This window comes from Mus caroli, chromosome 16, assembly GCF_900094665.2.
Source record: "Mus caroli chromosome 16, CAROLI_EIJ_v1.1, whole genome shotgun sequence".
NCBI classification, from domain to species: domain Eukaryota; kingdom Metazoa; phylum Chordata; class Mammalia; order Rodentia; family Muridae; genus Mus; species Mus caroli.
Window position 1 is genome coordinate 12,820,093 of NC_034585.1, and position 15,168 is coordinate 12,835,260.

General features: G+C 37.4%; 1 protein-coding gene across 14 annotated transcripts in view; it reads right to left on the reverse strand.

The window, feature by feature from the left end:
* Positions 1-15,168, reverse strand: part of Dnm1l (dynamin 1 like) — a 47,023-nt gene that overhangs the window by 4,725 nt on the left and 27,130 nt on the right. For 4 of the 14 annotated variants that reach the window (XM_021184667.2, XM_029470346.1, XM_029470347.1 and 1 more), the window contains 9 exons: positions 14,264-14,395; positions 12,056-12,262; positions 6,277-6,397; positions 5,924-6,079; positions 5,627-5,716; positions 3,900-3,992; positions 1,807-1,863; positions 1,129-1,206; positions 808-840 (listed from right to left, as the gene is read on the reverse strand). In XM_021184667.2, coding sequence (XP_021040326.1) covers positions 808-840; positions 1,129-1,206; positions 1,807-1,863; positions 3,900-3,992; positions 5,627-5,716; positions 5,924-6,079; positions 6,277-6,397; positions 12,056-12,262; positions 14,264-14,395 — 967 coding nt within the window. The remainder of the gene's footprint in view (positions 1-807; positions 841-1,128; positions 1,207-1,806; positions 1,864-3,899; positions 3,993-5,626; positions 5,717-5,923; positions 6,080-6,276; positions 6,398-12,055; positions 12,263-14,263; positions 14,396-15,168) is intronic. The other 10 variants (XM_021184668.2, XM_029470353.1, XM_029470355.1 and 7 more) reach the window with 3 other exon arrangements.

Below are 15,168 nucleotides of genomic sequence, written 5' to 3' on the forward strand. Positions count from 1 at the left end.
CTGTCAAAATGTCAAAAAAAGGTAAGTTATGTCTGTATATAGATGTTACTGATAATCACATTTTTAGTGTTTGTTAAATACACATAAATTATGATAAATGAAATCATAAGGAAATAAAATAAAGGAAATAAAACTTATGCAGTGATTGGCTCTCTGGAGACCACAACTGAAAGATAGGAGATGTTTGTAAAGATCAGAGTATAAGAAATAGGTCTGCATATCCTACACATGGCTTCCTGTGAAAACTACTACCAAGCCTTAAACCCTCAATTTCTATGTTTTGAATTTGCTTAAACTTTGAAAGCACATGTGAGAGTTACTACAGACACTGATGGAAACACAGAAAGCACTGGAGAGGTGAGTCCTTTACAGAGGAACTGTCCCAAAGCACCATTTCCATCCCTGAAATCTGTGTTTTTTTGAGACAGGTTTTTCTATGTGGCTCTAGCTGTCCTGGAACTCACTCTGTAGACTAGGCTGGCCTCAAACTCAGAACTCTATCTGCCTCTTCCTCCCAAGTACTGGACTTAAAAGCATGTACCACATGCCCAGCTCCATCTCTGAAGTCTTTATGAAGAGGACACTGAAAGCTAATCTTTAAAGTAACAGCAGTAGGAGAGGCTGTTGTTAGTAGTTAAGACAGTGCTAAAGCTAGCCTAATGCCACCTTACAAGATAAAAGGAACATTAAGACCATAACACAGACAACAAAAGATGGAGGCCACTGTACAAACAGGTTCTGGATGAACTTGAGTGTTTTAGTAAGAGCCAAAGGCACCAACATTTCCATCTGAAGCAAGAGACTCACATTTTTAGTTTCTCTTCTGTTGTCCTGAATTAACTGTTAAAAGATATGTTAAAACATGCAATTTAACAAGCAAGATTTAAATAGCAATGGCTTGAAAATGTAAAGTACACAACTTTCTCTTAGAATTATTTTTCTCTGTTTATCTTCTATATAGCAAGCAGAGCATGTCAGCAATACTTTGATATTTATAGACTTCGCTATATAATTTAAAAATTTGGATTAGGCTAATAGTCTAACACAGTATCCCATATCAATATTATTTTATTCAGTGTACTGTCTCCACACTAGGCATGCAGGCTTAGATTAGGAATCAGAACAGACCTTGCCATCAGCCTCAGCAGAAGCAGCAGGGGGGGGCTCCTGGGAGGCAGGTGCCAAAGCACTTGGAACTTTAGAAGACTAAAGGTAAAAATGCAGGGGAAAAAAAAAAATCAAGGATGCCAAAAATGCATTTGGAAACATTTTATAGACAAAATTTCCTCTCTCTAATGAGATAGTAAAGTGATGTAAACCAGAAGTAACCATGGAGCTGTGTGTGTTCTCTTTTATCTCCTATAGCACTGTCACTGTTAGCTTTTCTGCAGATGAACAAGTAAGAAAACCCAAATCCCACGGCGACTGCTGCCTCTTTTTGGGGGGGTAGGGAGTTGAGGGGGTAGGGGTGGAAGGTCACTTCATTTCTTTTCTGACAAGGAACCCAAGGTAACAGCTCTTGAAAGTAACTGCCAAAATTTAAATGACATATATAGTTGTCTTCCCTTTGTCTTTCAAATGCCCTTATGACAAAGTCATTGCTGACCAAATAAGAATCTTAAAAAAGAAACTTTGACACTTAAAAGCCACCTTTCTTTTTAAATTATTCAAAGCTTTTAAAACTTATGTACACCCCTTAAAGTATTAAAGACAGGAAGGAAAATACATTCTTACAGAGAAATAAACCCAAGTGAGGCTGACCTTTGGGTGTGGGGAATATACCATAAAAACATTTGTGTTATTTACCTTGTCCCGAGATCCAGCTGAAGGCAGCTCTCTTGCTAACCTGTTTCTTCTTTGTTCCTATAAAATGTTACCAAGCTTCTCTGATTATCAGAATATTGAGATGTTCCTCTTAGTTAAAAAGTATGGAGTTAACTTACACATTTACCATATTAATATTGGGACTTATGCCATAATTGATTATATTTTAAAAATCTGAAACCTAATGCTTCCCTATGTTTGTTTTCTGCCCAAACACATCTGCTAAGGGATATACTACAGCATCAGTAACAACGGTTCCCTTTACCAGGGACTCCCAAATGAAGGGCAGTAGATAAACTCTCTAACTCAGGAAGTTAAGAAACATGGACTGTTTCCACATCAACATGGAACACAGACTTTCAGCACACCATGAAGAATCTGAAGTATACACCTCATAGAAAATCTACACCCTTAAATGTCACTCAGACTACAAAACAAAAACCCTCATAACTTAAATGTCTATTTGAAAAAAGGTTTATCCTTTTAAAGAATATTGTCTTTTGGTGATAGCATTGATAACTAAGAGACTGTTCTGTAAGCTATTTAACAGACTGATAAATTACTCGTTATATTATCAAATGGTTACAAAACTATAGACATCATGTACTGAGCACCTACAATATCCAGGTACCATAGCAAGTAGATATAGACAAATAAAGATACAGGTAATAAGCCTCTTACAGGCATTTGGAAAATTTAAACTTGAGGTGGTAGAACAGCATATATCAAAATTGTTCCTCAAAACATTTCATGAAAACTCTCAAGCTTACAAAGATCTATAAGTTAACAAACTTTCAAGAACAGTTTCTTAGTTATAGAACTTTTACAGCAAAAAGTCAACTATTTCCATTTTCTTGGGTTGTCAAGTGATAGAATGATAGATGACAGAGAAGCCCCTACTCTCACTGTTAGGAGTCCCTGAGCTACTCAGTCATAACAAATATGCAGAGGACCTACATCAGACTCCTATAAGGTCTTCCTATGCCTACTTATGGGACCCTTTTCATCCTGCTGGGATGACTCATTTCAACCTTGGTGCGATGGTATGTGCCTAGTCTTATTGTAGCTTGCTATACCATGTTTGGTTAATGTCCCTCTTTTCTGAAGGAAGGTAAAGGAGAGAGAGGGAAGGTGGGGGAAGCAACTGGGGGGAGGGGAGGAGAAACTGTGGTTAAGATGTAATATAGGAGAATTTAAGAAGTTCATAAAATAAAACTTTTAGGTAAAAAGTTAAGGATAGAAAAAAAATTAACATGCAGATTTTAATACTATATTCGTTCTATAAGAGGTTCTATAGTTAGGGTTCTATAAAACCCTAATACACTTGTCATACATGACCCTGTTAGTTAAACCAAAACTGCTCCAAGCAAAATATTCATTTAAGTCAAAGAACCCTTAAACCAAGGAAGTGTATGTGCCTACTTTTCAAATTATTCTTATTTTACTTTATGTGTACGGGTATTCTGACTGCATGTATGTCTGAATACCACATGCATGTTGGTGCCTATGGAGGCCAGAAGAAGGTGCCAGATCCCCTGGACCTGGTGTTACAGATGGTTGTGAGCTGCCGCATGAGTTCTGGGAATTGAACCCAGGTCCTCTGAAAGAACAGCTAGTGCAGCCTATATGGACCTACACTTAACATATCACGCCTAATTCGCTTTTTGAGTGTTAAAGAAAGGGGTGGGCACTTTACTGTGAAGAACCTACACTTTTCCAAATTATGAAGTTAGGTAATTCTTTGAATGTTTCCTTCATCACTTGCAGAGCCAAGAAACAAATAAAACAAAACATCCTCAATTAAAAGCATCCACTTGGTTTTATATACTTCAAAGAACTATAATATTTACTGAAAAGCAACAAGAACATTCTTTAACATTAAAATAAATCCTTTTTGATTAATAAGTAGAAAGTAAAAATAATTGTCCCAGGTGACTCTGAGAACTAAAATTAACAGAACAATGTAATGAATTTACCATATTTCCTAGGCATACAACCAGCAGTAATATGCCACATCTCTTGTACAAATTTACTTGCACCTGATCCAACTCTCTGAAAAATGATGCTCTACTCACCTCTATATTATTGTTCATTAGCCCACAGGCATCAGCAAAGTCGGGGTGTTTTGTGTTGATATACGCTAGCTCAATTGCCACTAAGTTGTGTACCTATAAAAAACAAAATAAGGTTAATGTAAAAAAAAAAATATATGACAGGCTAACCTAACCCTGAGAAGTCTATATATGAAAAATTTATTATACAGACAATACAATATTGCAAAAGTATAAGAAACATTTTCATACACTTGATGACTATACTCCAAATAACATTTTATGCTCAATGATAATTAACTCTAATTTAATTTATTTACCTTCCAGAGTTAAAATTGTACTACGAAGAAAGAAAACATGACATTAAGATAGCTTTAAAGTAATTTCTTATTACTGGGAAAAATTATGTACCTGTGCAATTTTAAGTTCCAAACCTTCAATAAGCAACTTTGTTATTCAAATTTCAGATGATACATTATAGCAAAGTTTATGTTCCATTTTAAAATAAATAGTTCATAAGTAGGCATAAGTAAGAATGCTAATTGTATTGAAACAATAAACGTATTTAAGCCTGAGGTTGTTAGGAATAACTTAGCCTTAACCATGAAACAGACAGATAAAATTAATGGGGCTAAAAGTCCAATGAGACAGCATTGAAAAGGGAACATGAAGACTTCTATTTTCAGTCTTCTACACAATTCCTAAGGCTTATAGAGAATGAACTTAAATCTTTATCTTTAAAAAAATTAATGCATATTCATTATCCATAAGTAGTCTCACTTGTGTTTTCATACATGTTTTAATCATACTCACCACTGCCCTTCTTGCCCCCCCTGCCCCCTGCTGACCACGTTCTCTTCCCACCTAGCAGTCCCACTTCTCTCCCATGTCTTTAGTGACCTGATCCCCTGAGTTTCATCTGTCTGTAAGGGCTGCTTACAAATATACTGGTGAGGGTAAGGGATTGTTTACAGGACCACGGCCACCCTTAATGTCTTTTTATCTTCTAGTCTCTAAATGTTTCTGGTCACAGCTTTTCTCCAAAACTGAATTCCCCTACTGCCAACTCTGAACAAAAGAAAAGTTATCTAAGTATTACTTACCAAGTACCAAATGAACACAACGTGAGCTACTTGTTAGCCCAATAGCTGTTTGTTGGCCAAGTTAAATTAACAAGGTACATGTAAAAATATGGAGGTCATACAAGAGGAACCAAGGCTCTCATGGCTGCCCTGTACTGTCTCAAGTTTCAGAATACCACTTAACGGTGCAGAACTGGTCACATGAAGTTTCAGTGACTCTATGATGCTGGTGGGTATGAGATGAGGCTCAGGCTTCTGACTCTAATCACCAAGACTTCCAAGAATATTATTCATGAACTTCAAAAGGGAGGCTCAAATGCATTTTTAGTTGCCAGAAGGAAAACAAAAAACTGCTATCCACTTGGGGGCATAAGCATAATTTCATTTCAGCATTTTTATAGTGATGGGAGTGGACAGCTACAGCTCACTATCGGAACTGCTATCATTAGGATATAGAACAAGCAAAATGTGAAAGAGGCCAAATTACCCCGATGTGCTTTAGAATAAATGTAAGCTTGCTGCAAAGGTCTGGTTACTGAGTCCAGAGACAAAGGATTTCCCACAAAAATCAATGGCTGCACAGAACTTCTAGAAGCAGCTACTCAAGAAAGTCAACAATATTATGTACTCATGAAAACTAACGGCAATTCAAACAAGACAAAAGCTCACCATTTCATTTGTCACGGGCAACCTTTTACGAAGAAGACAAGTCACTACTTCAACTATGGCATCATGAAGTTTAGGGAACCGTAACAATTCCTGAATGTAATAAAGAAGTGACAAATGTTAGTCTGTCTAACTGGAAATGAAACAATCACTAGAGTACTGAGTTACATTTAGATCTTACATTTAAGAATGGCATTTCAAATCAGTCTCAGGTAAGGAAGCTAATGGTGTTACTTTTAGCTCATTTCCTCCCATTCTATGAAAACAGAACTTTCTGGTGAGCCCTCTCATTCACAATACCTGTGTGCTGTAATTGCTACAATGCTGAATGATCCTCTGCATCTCCTCATGGACCAGCTCCACACACCGTAGGCTGGGCTCTTCTAGACGCTTAATCTGACGTTTGACCAGTAACTCAAATGAAACTTCAGGCACAAATAAAGCAGGACGGGGGCCCTGAAAACACAAAACTTAGCTTCTTCTTATTATAGCTATGTACAATTTCAGGTCTTCCAAAGGATTCAAAAACAAATCCCATTTTTGTTCTTTTTCCTAAAAAATATTTCAAGTATGAGAACAAAATAAACTGTACATATATTTAAAACATGCTTAAGCAGCTGAAGCTCTAACCTTCTGCTGTTAGATATACTCACAGTAGCATTTCTGATGGCAGTCAGGATGTCAATAGTGTTAAGGCCACCTAGTGGGTCCACAGATTCTAAGGTTCGCCCGAAAGTTTCATGGAAAATGTAACAAATCCTAGCACCACCGCATCTGGAAAGCAAGGAATTATAGGAATATGCATTACTACAAAGAAAACGAGCTACAAGTTACATCTTTTTTTAAGCTTTAAGGTTGTTTCACTTTCTGACAAAGTCTTATCAAAAACTCAATGGTTGTATTAACTTATATATCAACAAAAATGAATAAGGGTTTCTCTCTTAATATATATACACTTGAAGTATGTTGTGAATCTGTTACATTTCTTTCAAATTTTGTGTTTTTTTCCCTTTAGAGCTAAGTAGTATTTATTCCACTTATATATAAATGTTTATACATTATACATTTATCTGTTGTTAGATAAGTAGGTTGATTCCAACTCTTTAGTGAATAGAGCAACAATAAACATGGAGCACAATTATCTTTCTGGTAGGTCATGGAGTTCTCTGGGTATAGGCCCAGAAGGAGCTGGGTCATATGCAAGCTCATTTTCACAATGGATTTATTAATTTGCACCTTTCATGAACAGTGAATAAGGAATCCTCTCTTTCTAACATTCTATCAAATTTGTTGATGAACACCACTCTGACTGGGGTGAGGTAGTATCTCAAAACACTTTTTAAAATAATTAAGGGCCATCTGTGTGGTTTTGTTAAAACTATTCCATTTATTTGCCTACTTGTTGATTAGGATTTTATATCCTTGGTATTTAGTTGTTGCAATTCATTATAAATTCTGGTATTAGCATCTTTTCTAAAGTATAGCTAGTAACATTTTTTTGTTTTGTTTTGTTTTCCCTATTCTATAGGCTGTTTGCTCTGCTAATAGATTCTTCGAAGTATTTTCATGTAGTCCCCATATGTTGATAATTGGGACAAGGTCCTGTGTTTTGGTAATCTATTCAGAAAGTTCTTGCCTATCCCAAATTCTAGAAGTTTCAGTGGTCTTTGATCCATTTTGAATTTATTTTTTGTAAAAGGTAAAAAATTCTGCTTGTGGACATCCAGTTTTGCCAGTACTACTTGTTGAACAGGCTTTTTTCAAATGAATGTTTTTGCCACTGTCAAAAATTAACCAGGCATAGTGTTCTCATTTTAATTCTGGGTCCTCTGCTCTATTCTACTGGTACATCTGTCAGTTTTTTATGCCAGTACCAGACTGTCTTTATCACTATAGCTCTACAGTATAATTTGAGGTTGGCATGTGGCCTTTTGTGGGTTCATAAAAATTCTTGTATTTACAAATCCATCAAGTATGACATCAAATTTTGATAGATATTCCATTAAGTCTGTGAATTAATTTTGGTTTCACGGCCATTCTCATAACATTAATTTTGTCAATCCAGGACAAGATTTCCCCTTTTAAGTGCCTTGAAGTTCTTTTTTGATGAATATTTAATTTTTTTGAATTATCTGAATAGGGTATTTCTCCTAATTTCTTTATTTGAGAGTACATTGTTGATATATATTAAGGATTTTTTATGTTGATTTTGTACCATGTACCTTTATGGTGTTTATTGGGAAATCTGTCAGTACAAAAACAATTTGTAAAAAGTGACTTGAAAAGTGGGAGTGGGTGGATAGAGGGGTTGGGGGGAGGGTATGGGGGACTTTTGGGATAGCATTGGAAATGTAAATGAGGAAAATACCTAATTAAAAAAAAAGTGACTTGAATATAGATACACTACAATAAAACATATAGCCTTCACTTAAATTTTATATAATTTCCAAATGTCATGAAATACTAAATTTTTTATTTAAAAACTTTATAATATATAAATATCATTCTTAGTCTGCTTAGTTATAGAGGGAGGAAGAAAAAAACAGCAGGATGAGAACAAAGCAAAACAGACACCTAGCAAGGTAAGCAACACATCCTGTGGCTCCATGTTCAGCAGCGTCTGGGCTCATGATGGAATGATGCGAGTTCCAAGCAAGGGTCTTGGGCGACCCCACATCCCAGCTCTGCTACCCACAGTATACAAACTCTTTCTTAAGCCTGCAGCTTGTTAGATGGCCAACAGTCTTGGCATTTCAAATATTCAGGGCTCCACTGCAGCGTGAGCTTCACCTTCACAGCCTCACTTACTAACTTATTAACTACTCAGTGCCTGCTTGTAGAGAATCAGTCCTGTCAGTTTGGCCTCGGAGGCTTTTCAGCATTAGCATAAGCCCCTATTAGCCTGTGCACACTTGCATCCATTATTCCTATAAAACCAGTACCACACAGATGACACATGCTTTCATTCTGATGCATATACGCTGGGAGAGAGATTTGAGGGACTTCTCTATATATTTGTCGGCAACTTCATAGGTCTCTATCCTTAAATCTAAAGTGTTTTTGTTTTTTTACTGAGTATATGGACAGAAAAGAGAGGGAGAGAAAGGGAGGGTGGGGAAAACAGAATGTTTAGGGTCATGTATTTTTATATACTGCTGGCAGTAAGTTGTTTGTGACATCCTGATTTGAAGAAATGATGTCAAGATATATAGCCCCTGATAAAATATAGGCATTTATCTGCCTTATAGCAGATGTGTAATGTGTAAGTTAACAGCAGGAATAATCTCTGGTTGGTTAAAATAATGATAATTTTGTTTTTATGTTTTGTTTTATGTATGTGCATTTTCACTACCAATTATATACTATGTGTGCTGGTCATGCCCAGACCACCATGTAAAGGTCTTCCGTACTGGTTCAACAATGATAAATGTAGACACTAACTTGATTTCTAGAACTAAAATGACTTCTTTTTCTCGAGTCATACTTTCCCCTCTGTCTTAAGTCTCTACTGCTATAATAAACACCATGACCAGAGAAGCATTTTGGGGAGGAAAGGGTTATTTTTCCTTATAGCTTACAGTCCCTATTAAAGCGATCACGGGAAGGACTCAAGACAGGAATAGGGGCAAGAGGTCATGGAGGAGTGTGCTTTATTGGTTTGTTTAACCTGTGTTTTTACAGAACTTAAGACCACTATCCAAAATGGGCTAGGCATTCCCACATTAATCCAATCAATCAATCAATCAATCAATCAATCAATCAATCAAGAAAATGCCTGACAAACTTGTGTATAGCCAACCCTATGAGTGCATTGTCTCAAAGTAAGAGTTGCTCTTCCCAAAAGGTAGAGACCTGTGTCAGGTAGATATAAAACTAACCAACATACTTGCCTTACCAAATCCCAGCGATGGCCAACCCAAGAGAGAGGCCTGTCAATCACAGGCCTGTTTTTCAAACTGAGCTCTCACTGGCTATAACTAACAATGGCCAACTTTAGGACAGAAGAAGAAAACTTCAATCTTCCTACCCTCCTTCCTCTAAAACCTGTAAGAATGGACTGACTGCCATGTGGACCTGAACTCTCCTTGGAGCCCCTGTTCCCCATGCAGCAGTCTTCCCTATTTGTCTATGGTGTTAAAACTTGAAATCTCTTCTAATAAACCTCATAAAAAGGATAATTTATTACAATGTCCTCATTAGCCTTAAATCAAAACTTTTTAATGGGTCTTAAGGAAGTAACTAGGCTGGGTATGCACCTCAGTCACAGAGTACTTGCCTAAGCAACCCATACCCTAATTAGTTTAAGCATGATTATTCTTTTGCTGGTTTGGACATGATTGTTTGGGTAGGTTTAGATTTGGCCTGGCTGAGGAAGGATGTCGCTGGGGGCAGGCTGTGAAGTTTCAAAGCTACACTCCACTGTAGTTTACTCCCAGCTTGCTGCTCTAGTGCCATGCCTGCTTACTGCCTCCCCACTGTAATAGTGATGGACTCCTAGTCCCTTGGGAACCATCAGGCCAAAACAAAACTACTTCCTAAGTTGCAAGTTGCCTTGGTCTGGGTGGTCTATTACAGCAATAGAAAAATAACTAATACAATTTTAAAGGTTAAAAGCTGGTGAGATAGCTTAGTTAGTATTACAGAGTAACAAGAAGCTATCTTGGACTTTGTCCTGATAGACTTGGAAACTAGAGCAGGACTGTAACAGTAGTAGCTAGGTCTATGGCAATAGTACTAGAGCTACTGACATTCGTATAGAGCAGTGACTCTCAACCTTCCCAATGCTGTGACCCTTTAATACAATTCTTTTTTTTTTTTCGAAAACAAGACTTTTTTATTAGATATTTTCTTCATTTATATTTCAAATGCTATATCCCCAAAGTCCCCTATACTGGGGTATATGATCTTCGCAAGACCAAGGGCCTCTCCTACCATTGATGGCTAACTAGGCATCTTCTGCTATATATGCAACTAGAGACACAGCTCTGGGGGGTACTGGCTAGTTCACATTGTTGTTCTTCCTAAAGGGTTGCAGATCCCTTTAGCTCCTTGGGTACTTTCTCTAGCTCCTTCATTAGGGGTCCTGTGTTCCATCCAATAGATGACTGTATTTGCCAGGAACTGGCAGAGCCTCACAAGAGACAGCTATATCAGGGTCCTGTCAGCAAAATCTTGCTGGCATATGCAATAGTGTCTGGGTTTGGTGGTTGTATATGGGATGGATCCCCAGGTGGGGCAGTCTCTAGATGGTCCTTCCTTTGGATATTAGCCCAGAAACTTAGAATACCCAAGATACAATTTGCAAAACACATGTGTGGCTACTTCGTTCCTTCTTAGACTGGGGAACAAAATACCATGGAAGGAGTTACAGAAACAAAGTTCAGACCTTTAACACAATTCTTCATGTTGTGTTCACCCACAACTATAGTTATTTTTGTTGCTACTTTGTAATTGTAATTTTGTTACTATTATGAATCAAAATAAAAATATGTGTTTTCTGATTGTCTTAGGTGACTATCAAAGTCAGTCAACCCCCAAAGGGTTAGGACTCATAGATTAAGAAACATGCTGTAGAGAAATTGGGAGATTCTCACCAGGGATTCCAGAAATTATTCCCTCCCTCAGTTGCAAGTCATCTTGGGAGATGAGAGACTAGTAAAGGAAGTGAAACGGTGATTGAAGGTAGGGCATGTAATGCAGAATCCATGAGACTGTATGGGGTGGGACAAGGCATCAAGATAGCTATTATGAGGTTACCCACACTTCTGTAGCTAACTTTGCATGTGCTCTGTAAACAAGCCCAGTACATTCATTAGTCTCATCAAGTCGGACTCTGGTGACATCAGTCACCCATAGACATCTGGGGTGATTAGCTGTTCATCTGCCCCTCCCTAGCTCCCTAGGCTTGAATAGGCCTGACAACCCAAGCTCAATCGCTCAATCTCACAAGGTGGCAGGAGAAAGTCAACTTCTGATAGTTGTCTTTTGACCGCCACATGTCTGCTGTGTCGGGGGTTTAGGGGAGCGGAAAGAGGTGGGGAAGGAGGAAGTGAAGGGGGGGAGGATGAATTTTACTTTAAAAATTAAAGAAAAAAACAAACAAACAAACAAACAAAAACACTTCAAAGCCCGACATTATGCATGGCCTTAAAATTCTAGCTATGTAGGAAGCTGAGACAAGAGGATCATGAGTTTGAGGACAGCCTGAGAAACTGGGGATGGAGATTCTTAAAAAAAAAAAAAAGTTGCTTTTTAAAAAACCAGTAACTTTACCATGTTTTTACACAATTTATAAACATATGACACAATACTCCTCCTATCATTTCTACACATTTATATTCCTGTTTTATGGATAATAAAACACAGATGGTCTAAGTCACTTTAAAGATCCTATAATCCAAGCAACCAAATCGTTTCGAACTTCTTACTTACAGCTCAGAAGTTTCAATGTACTTTGCGGTTCCTTCAATCGTGTTACAATACTCGGTGGCAAATTTGGTAATAAGCTGGAGTAAAGTAGCACTTTTATCATCCACGGGTTCACCGTAGCTATTTAGAAGAGACTGATACTGAGCAGCTAAGACATTTATTCTTGTTTTCAGCTCTGGTAAACAATCTCTGATATGATGCATAAGTAACCTGAAAGTTTAGAAAAGCAGGGTTGTAGCATAAAATTAGGTATTCTGATACTTTTAAACAAGTCAATTAAAAATGTGTAAAAAGGGCAAATCTTCAAGTACTCAGATCTTCAACGTGTCCGAGGACTTGGTGGCTGGTTACCAGAAAGACGAGAAAGAGCAAAGGATTGGGATGTTCAGTCCCAGATGACTTGATCACCAATGGCTAGTGAAGTCATGGATCACATCTGTATGAGGAAGCGGCCATAACTCAAGTAGAAAGTTCATGGAAGTAAAAAGGTTGTGTAGCAAGGCATGCCCAGAAAGAGTGTAAAGCCCAGCTCATGTGTCAGCATTCCATAGACCTTACCTTAGCTATCTCTTTTAACTGCATTACCTGTACCCTTTATAATAAATAACCTTTCATTATACATGAGCAAACATAAATGAGTATCCCCTGAAGCCGATCACCTATCACCAGGGAGGCACATTCATAACTTCTGCTGTCACTTGACATCTGAAGTACAAGGAAAATCCTGTAACAAACAGGCCTTGTGATGATGACTCTATGTAAATAGTGTCAGAAGTGAGTTAGAGGACATCTAGTTACAATCTAGCAAAGAATTACACTGTACGGAATATGGGGAAAATTCAGAAGTACTCTGTTCATCTGAGTAACTGTAAGAATAAGAAAACAAATTTTTAGCTCCTCCACCATAGCGCAACAATAAGAAATACGGCAATCTTAAATTAGAGGTCCTTAGTCTAAAAAACTTACACAAAAGCTGTGTTGGTTAATTCTTTTCACGTATACCTTTAGCTACCAAGCCTAGTGGCTGCTAGAAAACCACAGGTCAAACAAATAATGCACATTGTTTTTGTGTCACAGTAAAGTAAGCCACTTGGTCCAATCTACCTGTAATTTTGGTTTAATTACAATAGGTACTTAGTATACTATAAATAAACTCATCTCATTAAGACCCAAATTCATTTCCCTTTAACCTACAGGATGAGAGATAATGGTTTTCACTTTACTCCTTATATAAAAGGAAGGCTTTTAGTTCCTACACTAATAGTAGATATTCAGAACTGTAGGTATGGAACTCATGTTATTTCTATTATGAATAAATGTGATAGCTGAACCACACCATGTGATAACTGAAAATTTTAACTAAATTCATGAAACATAAAGTGTTTGGAAGTCATCTAATATCTCAGTAAAGCTCAAAATCCTGTGAAATTTTTCTTAACTGCTCAGTCAAGGTACTGTGGTAGCAACTGCCCTGCTGACATCAGTCCCCAAAACTTCCTGCACTTGACACCGGCATTGATGCTGTCCAGTCGGCTTGCTACTGTTCTTATGGCTCACATAAAACAGATGCATATTTTGATTTCATTAGATAACACTTCAGCAAGCCAGAAATAGACGGCTATGAACTGCACAGAGATGAGCAGACTCCACTAGGGTCTGACTCCAAGCCCTGAGTCACTGCTGCTGCTCTGTAAGCGTGTGGACAGTTAAAGGATTTTGCTGGTGTTGCTTGCATTTTGGAGGTTGTTAAGGAAGACCCCATAAGTAAATTTACCCCTATCTGGAACTTAGGTCAACTTTAAATGAACTGGAAATCTCCACTCCAGAGGATCCAGGCTTCAACAAAGTGTAAACTCCTTTTGATGGGGTTCCTAAAGATTCTGCTATTACTACTTGATTGTAAACACTACTGAAAATGTTTTATTTGAACAAATTTTCTTTGAGTATTAAACCATATAATAGTAATTTGGGAAATGAGTTTGAATTGGAAAAAAAAAATCCACTTCCCAATTAAGAATATTATTTGAATGCTCACTCCAGACTACATGATTTAATATCAAACATCCCAATAAAAACAGACATTTGCTTCACAGGAACCCAGAAGTAACGCTGGAGGGAACAGTATGAAAAGATATGAAACAAAACAGGAACAGTCTAGGACAACTATTGGCAAAACAAAGACATTTCATCTTCAAAAAGTGAAAATGTTACCTATTCAGGGTCCTAGCAAGATACTTTGTTCCATTTCTGTTGGCCAGAGATGGGTACTTCTTTTGAAGAAAAGCATATTCATCACGGATTGAATCAGTTACACTCTTCTTATTGTTAATATCCAGTTGGCTTCTATGGTTGAAAAATAACAAACTTGTTCAACTAGGGTCTGCTCTGGATGAGCGGCTGCATCAGATGATGTCTCCTGACTTCTCACACGGCTGTTTACTTACTCCTCGAGTGATGCTCCGCAGCAGACATCATCATTACACTTTATACAAGGCACTGATGTCTCAATGAACTCACCCAAGGAAGGCACAGACAGCCTAGATTTGAACTGTCTGACTGAACTTAAAAGATGAAGAGTATCAGCTTCATTGTTACTATTAACCATAAGCTAAAGCGGTATCCTTAAGTACATTTTAGATTGATATACAAATGCAAGTATATCTTAATCGGCTTTATTTTATCCATGGGCAGGTGACTGATTTCTACCAAAAATTAAAGTTAACTGAAAGTGTAATTATCTACAAATATAGTATGCAGTAGTATATATAGCACATGCTTGCCTGAAAAGAAAATAGATAGGTTTTCTTTAAATGTGGAAAGGAATGTATGGAGGAACATATAGAGAGAATTGGAATGGACCTTATATATCACTTAATAAAATATTTTAGTTTTTAAATGACCTGAGGGCCAAAGATGTTATTACAAGTGATTTAAAGTCTATTATATCCAGACCATGTAGAAACTAGAATTAGAACTTGGTCTCTTGACAACTAGTTAGTTTCCTTACCATAGAGCATCTCTGACCGAAGAGAAACTACCACTGCTCCACACTAGCCCTGCCACCCTGTGAGAATTCCAACAACACTGTTGCAAACTGCAACAAGAGATACTCAACA